We start from the raw sequence: 12,187 nt of genomic DNA, 5'->3' as shown, positions 1-12,187 counted from the left end.
TGGGTAATGTTTTTTGGATTTTAGCCAAAATTCTTTGCTTGTATAACACTATGCTGTGTGGCATGGCAAAATGCTATCAACACTCTGCCCCCCCAACACTGGAAAGGATGAGAAGGGATCCCAACAAAATAAAACCTCATTTCCCTTCCCCTCACCCCCAAGAATATAATCATAACAACAGCAATGAACCCAAAACGGAGACTAGATGAGGGGATCATGGGGAGATTTTGTTTCAACTACGGGTCCTGGGATGCTCCAGGCTGAGTTTCCCAGGGAAATCCACAACAGCTTTAACGATCGAGTAAAAGGGAGAGACAAGTAAAATCAAGCAACTGGTACTTTTATTCCGTTCTCCCTTCACAAATGGAGAAAAGTTGCAGTGAGGAGGAGAGAAGGCGCACAGGGACGGCATGAATCCCATCTAGATGCAAAAGATGGGAGAAGGGGAACAGGCCCCATTTTCTTACCTGGTTTCAAAAACAAAGAAGTGATTGGCATTTTGCTAAATCTGTTGGGGGCAGGGGGGACTAGGGAACACAAGGTGTGAGCTGTGGCCCCACCACCCTCCTGCCTTCATTCTTCCTCCCCAAGCTGCTCCCCCACATGGCGAGGCTGAAAACCACCAGGTGCCCTTTGTGTCCACAGTCAATTCTTTCTGGGTAAAAATTTGTACCCAGGCACCCCCTCAAACACATGCAAGCATCCTCAGCGACATGAATTAAGTACCCACTGGTCACAGTGCTGCATTCTCCAACACATGAAGGGCAGCGCTACCTAAAGAGTTGAGCATCCCATCCCAAACACGTATGTGCACAGAGATGCCAGGGAGCTGTTTGGTGGGGAGGGACTGGGGCGAGAGGGCTCATTTCTGATCCACCTAAAATAAAATAAAACAAAACAAAACAAAATTAAATTAAATTGTTTTTAAAAAGGCATCTGGGGAGGAGCACTGGAGCATGTCCCAGAGAGGAGGGAGAGGGTGGTGGGTTTGTCTCTTACATCTTGCTGTGGACTGTTTCAGACATCATGCTTGGGCTCTGAGCATGTAGTATTTTGCACTTTGTAATGCAGGATGTATATTCCAGCTTCCAACATGTCCCTGTAAAAAAAAAAAAACAAAAACAAAAAAACAAACATCATTGGCAATGGCAGCCTCTAAGGATGTATTCTTTTCTTTTTTTTCTATGATGTCACTTAATTTGTTTGTTTATACCATCTTTGTAATATGCCTGCCTTGATTTTCTCCCCTCCCCTGTCCCCACTGATAATATGCATACTCATTAAAGATGCCGTATCCCTGTTCTGAGCTGTTATGGTCCCAATCACAAGAGTGTGGTCTTAGCTCAATTGCTTGGAAATGGCTGACATCCTGTTGCCTTTCGAAAACAACTGCACTGTTTCCTCCCTCCCCGTGGCCCGAGACCAGGCGCCGCAATCCCTCCCTGCCTTGGAGATCGGCTTTGCCGGTGACCCACCACCACCAGGTACAGTTCAAACAGTTACTACTCGTTTGGGATTTGGTACCTCCAGGGACCAACCTCCACCCTCAGCTCTACCCGCTGCAGCCCCGTTCAACGGGAGGTGGTGCGCGTGCGGCAGCAGCCCCAGGGTGGGATGTAGCCCCTATACAGGTATACCGGGGCGGCGGGGAGACTCCTCCTCAACATTTCACATACAGAGTTGTTGGGTGCAGCCCTGACTTGTGGACTCAGCTTTGCTTTGCTTCTGTTTTAGCTGTTTCTCTGCTACCTTTTCAGCAGATTTCTTATTACACTGCACTGGATTGCTATATTTTTAACCAGAAATAAACGAAAGATTAGAGCATGTGCCAGTTAAATTCAGTTCTTTTCCTTACATGGTCTTTCTCACTCCCTCTTGCAGTTTTTCTTCCTCCTTTTCTTTCCGTCTCTTTTCCAGCAGAGGGCTATGGGTGGATAGGGTAAACGATACTGAAGGCAGCGAGACCCCAGTAACTTTTCATTTCAGGAGCTGTCCATCATTTTGGTACCTCCTCATTTTTTCTGTTTTTTCCTTTCTGGTCCCTAGTCCTCTTTTTCACTCTTAAACGGTTGCTGCATACCTGAAACGAACCAAATAATGACATATTGTAAGTGCAGCCCTAGGAACTCATCCAGACTGACACGTGTTTTGTAAGTCTGGTTGCAACTCTTTGTAAAGACTCTCGAGAACAATTTTTGTACGTTCCAGCTAAGTGCATGACACAAAGGTCCCGCCAGGAGCAGGTTAAAGTAGTTGCGTGCAAACACAGTACGATATTTAGATATGTATAAAACAGCACAAAAATGCCTATCATTATCAAATAAAAGTACTAGTGATTTCATGAGTAGCTTTTTCACACTGGTGACCGACGAGTTATTACTTGCTCTTGCCCATGTGCCAGCAATTGCATGTACAGACACAGCACATCTAATGCAATTCAAATTTTTCATCTCTTGGTTCCACTGGACAAAACCTCAGTCAAGCTGAGGTTTATTCAGCATGAAAGATAGCTGGAGATCAGTATTAATTGGTTCCCAAACCACAAGTTTAAAAATAATAATTCCTTTATTAATCATGATGAGCTGAGCAATTTGTCTTAGTTCTAGACTTTTCACATCTGTTCAAGGCCAGAAATATTCTTGAGAAGTAGTCCAGAGAGAGAGGTAATTCAGTATATTTTCTTTTTCTTATGAGCCCTGGATTCCTGCATATCTACCTATGGCACATTAAAATGTCTATCACCATGGCATATAAATCAATGCAAATTGTCCATACCTGCTGTTTTGTGTCCACACAGACAGAATGTACGTGAACAGCTGAAGGTTTGTATCAAATTTCTTAGGCTGTGGCGGTATTTTTATGTTCGTACAGTGGAACATGCAGCACCTTAAACACGAGAAGGAGTTGGAGCTCAAGGAACCAGCCCACCCGAGCTGGCTCTCACACCATCGCAGTAAAATGCAGGAGCCTGGGGAACAGGCTGTGTCCCCCTCCCCAGGGAAGCACAGACCCTCCCGGCAGGCCTCACCTGCGCGAGCAATGGGCTGGCCTGACACTGCATCTTTCAGGAAGGCATGAAGAAAGGAATAAAAAATTTTCCACCTGCTTGCCCCAGGTCAGCTTTTCGCCAGCCTGTCTGCTGTCTGGTTTGCTTGCAGCCGAGACCTAGATCCTGCAAGAGCACTGGACCTCTCTCAGCCCAGGGCCTGATCTTTCAGAGATGAGCTCTTGCAGCATTCATTTACTTCGCAGGGAGTTATGAAGCCTCAGTGCTGCTAAAAAAAAAAAAAAATCAGACTGCAATGTCGGGGGGTGGGGAGAAATGGCAGGAAAATAATGCCATACTGAAGATGAAGGGGTTTACTGAAACCCAAGGACTAACTACATGGCCTGAGAGGTTCTGGCAAGTTAAGGGAGGACATAAAAGCAGGAAGTTTTTAAAATTGTCTTGGGCTGAGGTTGGTTCCAGTGATTTGTGCTAAAGCAGAACAGAGGACAAACTGCATCCTGCCCATGCTGCACATTTTCGCTGCGAGTAAATTGCTTGCATGGAAGAAGGGCCTTGAAGATTCTTGACGTGGTGGCAGGTTTTCTCGTACAGGGAACTTGGTCAACCCCTCACACAGGCCCTAAATGAATTACATCAGTTGTGTTGTTGCCTATTACCAGTTTTCAAGGCAATGTGACGAGCTCCGCACTGAACCCAAGGCTTGAACCGTTGCTGGAGACAACGCTGAGTGTGGTAAGCATGGGACACATGCTCTTGAATAACAGACCCACCAAGACGACACTTCCCTCAGAGGCATTTCAGGCTCCTGCATTCCTTTATTGGTCTGTTCTGCCTCGTATTAACCCACCAGCACAAGCACCTAGCTTCGGCAGCATCACCAGCCTGTTTTTGCAGGATGTGCATAATCATCTCTCTACCACGCCAAGCCAGGGAACCTCAACGGGCAATGAACCTCCCCTGTGGTTAACAAACAGCGCCCAAAGGTCTAAATACATGACTCAGAGACAGCATGAGCTGTGTCCCCTCACCTGAGGCATCTCCAAGGTCACACACCATGATGTCAGAGGGAACTTTAGAGATGTTGAGAGCTGCTGAGTGTTGCCCAACAGTTGTTGCTGGATGGATGGCTTGGACACGCTGTGGTGAGTTGCACACTCCTACCTCACTGGGAGGTTTCAAATGGACTAATGAAAGATAAGCACACACGAGGTTCATATTAACGCACAGGCGTTATACACTCAACTACACTGCTATCTAATAGATTCACAATCCTTGTCATCTGCCTATTTGTTTAGTTACTTTAATCCCCCATTTGGGCACAGTATTAACAGCACCAATAGTCTAGCAAGACTCAGGGTCTTTTACAGACTCACTTGTTTTAACATGGTAAGAACACCAAAATCCCATTCCTTCCTTCCTGCGTAACAGCAGCTGCACCCCTCCTCAGCAGCAGCTGCATTTTGGTATTTTTGGTATCAGGAGTTGTGGTCTTGCTGGAAGGGAAAGCTGGGAGCACTACCCATGCAAGCAGCAGGAGCGCTGCTCCCCAGGCCCCTCGGTGGGGAGCATGCCTGAAAGCTCTCTTCTTGCTCGTCTATACCATTAAGTCATTGTGGGTTAGGGATGGAAGATGCTGCAGCTGTTGGGCCAACAGCTGTTCCCCAGCAGAAGCTAAAGCATTTGATATGCTCCCATTGCCATTCCCCATCCCTCCAAGGCCTGCTTTTGTACGAATGCATGTGTCCTTAGCCTTTCTATATTACTGACAGACACAGCCTGCTCAAGATTACATAGTATTGACTGGACCCACCAATGATACTGCTGCAGCAAGAAAGTAGTTTTACCAAAGCTTACAAATGGTGAATGAATCCAGATTCGCTCCAAGAGGAATGAGCGAGGACAAGATCAGTCCAGCGCATGCAGAGCACGACAAGCCTGACAAACGAGTGATTTGCCAGCAGAAGAGTTTGGGATTGGTTTATCTCCATAAGCCACCAGAGCAGGTAGGCCTCACTGGGGGGAGACCAGCAACTCAGCATGACTGCTAAGTCATCACTATTAGCAATATTCCAAGAAAAGATTGCTGGGACCGGTCTTTCCATCCACAAAGCGCATTTATCTCTTGGTCCACCAAATTACCCTGCTTGCTCTCTGATAAACTCCCTAGCAAGGTACATTTGCTTCCACACCGCAGTCACATTACAACAAAAACACAGACGTTGGGGAGAAACAATTCCATGGGTTATGAGTTAAGCTTGAGGTAGACATGAAACCACTAACCTTCTGCTGTGGCCTTTTTTTGTGTGGCCCCTAAAGTAAAATGTGTTTCAGCTGGCACTCTTTTATTCTCTTTTTTCTTTCCTAGCACTGCATGTAAACATGATAGAAAATGCAAATTTAGTGTGTTATTTACAGTGCAATTACAGTGTGTATGTGTGGCCTGAAAGAAAAGGAATTACTGAATATATTTTCCTCAGTGAGTAGAAAAGTTACCATCAACCTTTTCTTTCTTTTAGCTGAAAAAAAAGAATAACAGCTTGGTTGTTTCCAGGTATAATAATAAACTGAGAACTCTTTATGCTATATAAATGTTTACACACATTTAACCCTTTGCAAAGAGATGGGCAAAAGCAATGGTCTGATGGAAGCCAAAGGAATAATTGAATTTTATCTGGGTGTTCACACATTAAAAAAGCACAAGCTTTTCTGTGTTCATCTCAGACAGAAGAATAACTATTCTTATGACAGACACTGCTGGTGTTTCTGCTTCCTAGCTTTCCACTGAGTTCTAGCCCTGGTCTTACCCTTGGGTATTGTTTTGGGCAAGTCACTTCACCGATGTGTGTCTGCCTGCAAAATACCTGCCATCCTCGTTAAGGTACTTTTGGACCTAACACAAGAAAAACTACCATAGATCTGATTCGACATCACTGAATAGGCTTTAGTGGACGTTCAGCAACTTCTTAGAAGAGCCAGGCACCATTATGGTTTGGTATCGGTGTAATACAGCTTGCATTTCTTAAGATCACGGCAGAGCTCCTCATGCTCTGACCTCCTCTGTAGCTGTAGGCGCTTAAAATAATAGTAATAATCAGGTGTTCCTGGCTGGTTTTCTGCCACAGAGAACACTTACCTTTTCTTAGAGGCTTCATTTACACAATCAACACGTGACAGCTTCCAAGGGTTCCACAGTTAGAGCAGCAAGAGACGGGTCCTGGTGTCCAGACGGATCCTCCAGCTGTCACTGGCTGTACGGCTCGGAGGGAGAGCTGCAGTTGTTTTGTTTTTTCTGCCAAATGGTGGTTGTAGATGCACCAAAAATAATTTCTGCCTCAAGTCCAATAGCTGTAAATGCTCTAGTGAGAACGGACGCTGTGTGGGTTTCAGTCCCCACGCAGGCTGTTCCAATTACAGTGCTAAGCCTTGTTTTGTCAGAGCTGACAATTAAGCCTCAATTTTGAGGCCAGGACAGTTTGCCATGGCAGCATGCTCCCATCATGCAACCTAAGCCAACCTAAGCAATTGGTGCCTCCTGAACCAGGCAGTATGACCAACGGCAGCCTCTGCTGGCTCATCCAAAACCCCAGCTATGACAGAACTGAAGCAGCGGGTGCTGCTGATCCCAACTAACCTGAGCCACCCTATAACCCTGCTGTGCACCCCATTCAGCCCCATCTCACAGCAGAGCAATGACAGCCCTGGGAAGTCAGCAGCTCCTCTGCAACCCACTCCCAAAGCCTCGTCTGCCCCAGCCCGGCGAGGCAGGCAGTGCGTGCCCTGCGGGCGGCCGTGCGAATGCAGCTATGCTGCTTGCAGGAGCAGGACAGTTGGCCCATCCTGACTCACAGGTTCCCTGGAAGCATGTCACTTCCAGTCCATGCCTTCTGGAATCATAGTTAGCTTGGCACAAAACACAACTAGAACTACGTTCCAGAGCCCTTGATGAAAAGATAAAGGGAAAAAGCTCACACTATCACTGCATACCTTCCTGCTCATCTGATGCATCTGGTTCCCTTTTCCAACTGGCTCTCTCCTGGAGGGGAGAGAATTTTTTCCTGTGGCTGTAGCACTGTTCAAAACAATCCTTCATCCTTGGCACTGCTGCAACCAGGTTTCAGCTTCGGGGAAAAAAACCTTTCAGTGTGTGTATCTGTATTTTAAATAATCAAAAAGCAAAAAATGATAAAGTCGATTTGGCAAAAAAGCCCAGGTTCCCCTCTCCGGCTGGGCCTCTGGAAGGGAGCCCTGTGCACAGATGCTGTGATTTTAAAACCACTGTTTTCAAACATCTGAAAAAAAACAGTCAGCAACTCAATGGCAGATTCCCCAAAGCTTTTCTTAGAAAGCCATGGATGTCATAAACACACACAAAGGATCAAATGTCAGCGAGATCAAGCATTGTAAACTAACCCAGGTGACAAGGCAACAAATGCTGTTAGTCAAGCAAGCACTGCAGACTCCTTCCTAAGTTATCAACAAATGCTTTGTTTTCACATCTCCCTGTTATTTTGCATGCAAGAAACCTTATCAAACATGTTTTTATCTTGAAAATTAAATCGCATGGGTAGCCTGCTCTATTTAATCTTTATTACATTCTAATTAGCCTTGCAGAACCTAGTACTGCTCTCCTGAGAGCTGATTCCCTCGTGAAGTCCCTGCCAAAACAATACCCATGGCACCCTCGATTTCTCTGCACAAGGACAGCCAGTGCCTTCTGGTGTCAACTCAAGTCATCACTCGTTTGCTGCAACAGACACGCTTGTATCCCATCTGTTGTCCCTATGGGCTACCGCAACACTCTGCTGCAAAGAAAGCGATGCCTTGAGGAGAGGGGCTGTATCAGGGAGCAGGGGAAAAACATCCTTTGAGAGTGTCAGACCAGTCCCTCCTGACCTCAACACACCATCAGGTCTCAAGGTAGGACATTTCACCGGTAATAAAGGCTTCATTTGTAGGTCTACTGCTTTCTTGGCCAACACATGAAAAACTGAACTGGGGGCTCTGCAAAGCAAAGGGAAAACCTGATACATCTAATGCTAAAAAGGAAGAAACTTCTCCTGGTGTATGCATCAGGGGTTACAGCAGCTCTCACACAGACAAGGTGTGGGGATCCTTTTGTAAGGATCCCCAGGTTTCTCCAGGCAGTGCAGCAACATCTCAGAGCAGCTGGTGCATCTTACAACCACTGCCTGCACATTTGACAGAGGGGTAGTGACTCCTGTTCCACATGAGGAGCAAAGGAGAAAGAAAACCTTGGATGGGATTCACAGAGAAAACCAAGATGATGTAACCAAAGAAGTTTATTATAGAAACCCTTGGAGACAAGTTCTGGCCCCAGTCAGGGTGGAGAATTTGGGACTGGGAAACCATTGCAATGTGCAGTTTGTCTTCACTGACTCAAAACAGCTTTTGAAACAAAATATGACAGTATTGTACACTCAAGCCTCAACAGAACAAGTGCTTGGACAGCCATCATGTTCTCCTAGACCCTCCCACAAGCTCTAGGGGATTAACAGCATTTTCAGAGCATTAACCAAGTAGGCATATTGACATTGGTCAGCCCAGAGGCACTCGTATGGAGCAGGCAAGTGCCAGAGTACCAGAAAGCCTGCTGGTGGCACCAACTGCCTGGCACATCAGGCTGAGCTGCTTGGTTCGGTGGGGCTAACCAGTGCTCCCTGCATGTTTCTGCACTCACACAGAACATCCTCAACATCTAAACTGAATCTTCATAGAATGTCTTTGCCATGGCGTGTGCAACTTTCACCACTTTCTTCTCCTTGGCATCCAGGCCCATGTTGCTGCGGGCTAGTTTAATCCAATACTGCTCTGTCCTGGACAGATAGTCTGCTTGTTTCTCATCAGGCTGAACAGATGGGTGCTGCTCTTCTCCTAGTACACAATGGAAAGGAGACAGAAAGAGAGGTCACAAACAGCTAATGAAGGCAAGCTGCTCTCCCATGCGTCAGCCCGGCCAAGACTGCACTTCAGCTAATGTGTTTAAATGTAATAGCTTAAAAACCTATCAGTGGCCAAGGAGACTTCTCCTGTGCCCTGAGAAGTGTACTATTACAACTTTATTTCTGCTGAAAAAAAAATCAGCTGGCTGCCATCTAACTGCCTTTTCAAAATAAAAGGACAAAGGAAAACAAACAAACAAACAAACTCTTCCTTGATCCCAGCTTGAAAAACGTCTCTCATCCTATCTGTGCAGAGGTCACAAATTGCTGTGACAGTCAACCTCAATTCTGCCATGCTGCACCCCTGAATGGGAAGTAGTGCTTTAATTACAGGGGCAAGCAAATTTCTAACCACAAATAAGGATGCATTTGGGTGACTGTTGGTAAGCTGCTTAAAGCCTTTGCACAGGATTCTTCGCCTAAAGACAAAGAACAAATTCCTCTTTCACATGAGGCTTGCCATAGATCGATATTAGTAAAAACACTATCATGCTATCCAAATTCTGCTGCCTTTGTATATTGAAAAATCCCAGCAAGCTCAAGTCACCATTAAAATAAGCTGGCTTGTGTTGCTAATTCAATGCAGGTGGGATTCCCAAATTCTGAAACCATGTTAAATTCAAAGGCAAGCCAATGAGGCCTTCCAGGCTGACAGCCAAACCAGCAGGTACTGCACCCAAAACCACTTTATATTAGTATGAAAAAAAAATTTATCTTAATCATTACCTTCCTCATCTTCACTCTCCTCTTCAGAGCTCTCCTCTTCCTCTTCCCCTCCCTCTGCACCTTCCATATCATCCTCTTCATCCGATTCCGACTCCTCCAGCCATTCTTGTGCTTCTGTGATGAGAAAAACAGATAAAAGAAATAAATAACAAACTGTTTCCCACTCTTACACCCAGACCTGTCATGAAGGAATTTCTCTCTCCTTAAACTCCTGGTTTCTGCCACTGACTTCCACCATGGATTCAAAATATTACCTAACTTCAAACAGCCTCAATTTCCTCATCTGTGACATGGGAATGGCCAAGGTTCACTCCCCTTTGGGCACAGTAATGGCAAGTGACTGGTTTGTAGTTTCAGTGTAAATCTGCAAGGACTGAAAACAAGTCCAAGCAGTTCAGACCTCATCTTTGCTACAGGCTCCTTGGGTGACCACAGCAAATCGTATTGTCACTTGTGAAATGGCAGTAACAGCACCTAGGCAGTCCAGAGCCAGGCAGACAGGAATATGAAAAATTCATGAAGGCATTCAGATATTAAGATCATTAGGAGGGGAGGGCAGAAGGAGGGCATACAGAAAAACCTACAATAAAGAATCATTTATGGCTTTTCCATTCTGAGTACTGCCAGCTCACTGCACCTATGAGCCCCACTGCAACCTGTTTACACCACAGACCTCATTCACAGAGCTATTTTTACAGTGCTTGGAGCAGCTGTGACACGTTTCTTATTTAACTGCCTGCTGCCACTGCGTGCAGAGCAAGACTCCCCTAGTCTGACTGTACCAGTCACATGAAGAAAGCTCTGGGGCAAGCACAGCAGCAACCTCTATGGAGCAATCAGAAAGAAAGTGCTCTTTCCCTCTGCGCACAGCCCAATATTGCTTTGACAGCCCAATATCGCTTAGTCTACCAAGGCAGAGATTATCACTCAGGAACGAGGCTATTCCTTGATATTTCACTAAGATGAGTTGCCAGATCCTGGATCTTCAACTTCCAAGTCCAGAGAGCATCTCGTTTTCTCTCCTCTATTCTGCCCCTTACAGTGAGCCTTCAGGCACAGGGTAGGAAGCAGAGAAGATTTTCTAGATCCTGTACTGGCAGCTGTCCAAGAACTGTTCAGAGATTTGGGATGTCAGCATTTACCACACTTCTGCATTTCCCCTGCACTTTGCTCACTACACACTCTCTCCCAAGGCTTCTGTTAGTCTCTGGCTAACGCCCGCATGCTCTGCGATACCTGGACCCTCACCTCCCTGGGCACACATCCCTTTCCTCTGCTGAGTGGACAAGAGCATGGCACAGCAGGACTTCCCAGGCTATATCCTGCCACCAGCGAACAAAGACACTCTGTTCACATGTCTTGGTTTTCAAAGCAAACAGACCAGAGCTCACTCCCTACACTTGCAGCAAAGCCCTGGACTAGGCAGGCTTCTGCAGTGACAGTGACCATAAGACACCACATATCACAGATATTCCCAAGCTTCTTTCTGTCAAGAAAGCACCACTATTCAATGGCTCATTGTCACCCTTAGAGGAACTTCCCTAGGTTGTTTTCTAAAATACAGGACTGCTGGAAACCACACCCTAGTGGACACTATGTTAAAGGCACAGAGAGAGTCCACCACCAGAACTTACTTGGATCCATCTCCACTAAAACTTTCCATTCTTCCATTTTGTGCAGGTCAATGCTGTAGAGGTCACTGAGGGTGAACTGGCGATCGCCCACCTCAAACATTCCCCCATACACATAGAGAACTCCATGCTTCACGGCCAGCATGGCATTCGAACGTGGGCATGGTTCCACTCGTTGGCCCAAGGCTCCATCTTCCTCCTCCTCCTCCTCCGATTCAGACCTCTCTCTCTCTTCTGGAGGCCCAGAGATCACCTGCTTGATTGTCATGACAGTCCCATCTTCTGCCACTACCTCTTTGACTATCTCAACCGGGCCTTGTGGAGGTTGCTTCTCCATCTCATCTCCTGCCCCCTCTGCCTCAGCTTGTCTGCCACATCTTCGTTTCCTCTTCTCCGACTTTGGTCCCTGTTAACAGGAAAAGGGAATAACGTGAGACTGGGTGTGACTGTGTGCAGCTAACATGTACAGCAGCTAACAATGCTATGGATGCTACTGGGAGGGAGGTGGGAGAATTCAATTATTTTTCACTAGGATTGTAAATCTCAGGTGATAGGTGCAAGCTCCCACAAAGCATGAACTTCTACCAGCCAAAAAACAAAGGGCAGTGAAACCCAGGGAGAACCCACGGTGTGAAGCTACTGCTTCTGTTAATGGCAACATGGGCTGGAAAGAAGGAAAACAGCTCTTTTGCTCTCTGTCTTGCAGGCATGCATGCGCACACGCGCGCTTGCTCACACACACACACTCACACACACTCAGTCCACTAGTCTGTGGCAGGAGCAAAAGAAAATAACCCACCATTTTGTGAAAACAAAACAATTGCTGGGTGCTAAATTACAGTGCATTACCAGGAAGTACT

The 12,187-nt window shown here is 46.3% G+C and overlaps 1 protein-coding gene across 1 annotated transcript in view; it reads right to left on the bottom strand.

Annotated features, from left to right (window-relative positions):
• Positions 1–8,292: 8,292 nt before the first annotated feature.
• Positions 8,293–12,187, bottom strand: part of KLHDC4 (kelch domain containing 4) — a 29,495-nt gene continuing 25,600 nt past the window's right edge. The window contains exons 10-12 of the mRNA XM_013954663.2: positions 11,331–11,733; positions 9,697–9,810; positions 8,293–8,902 (exon numbers count right to left, since the gene is read on the bottom strand). Coding sequence (XP_013810117.2) covers positions 8,727–8,902; positions 9,697–9,810; positions 11,331–11,733 — 693 coding nt within the window. The 3' untranslated portion in view covers positions 8,293–8,726. The remainder of the gene's footprint in view (positions 8,903–9,696; positions 9,811–11,330; positions 11,734–12,187) is intronic.

The sequence above is a fragment of the Apteryx mantelli genome, chromosome 10 (genome assembly GCF_036417845.1).
Source record: "Apteryx mantelli isolate bAptMan1 chromosome 10, bAptMan1.hap1, whole genome shotgun sequence".
Taxonomy (NCBI): Eukaryota; Metazoa; Chordata; class Aves; order Apterygiformes; family Apterygidae; genus Apteryx; species Apteryx mantelli.
Note: the sequence above shows the minus strand (reverse complement) of the source record. Positions and strands in the feature narration are given on the sequence as shown.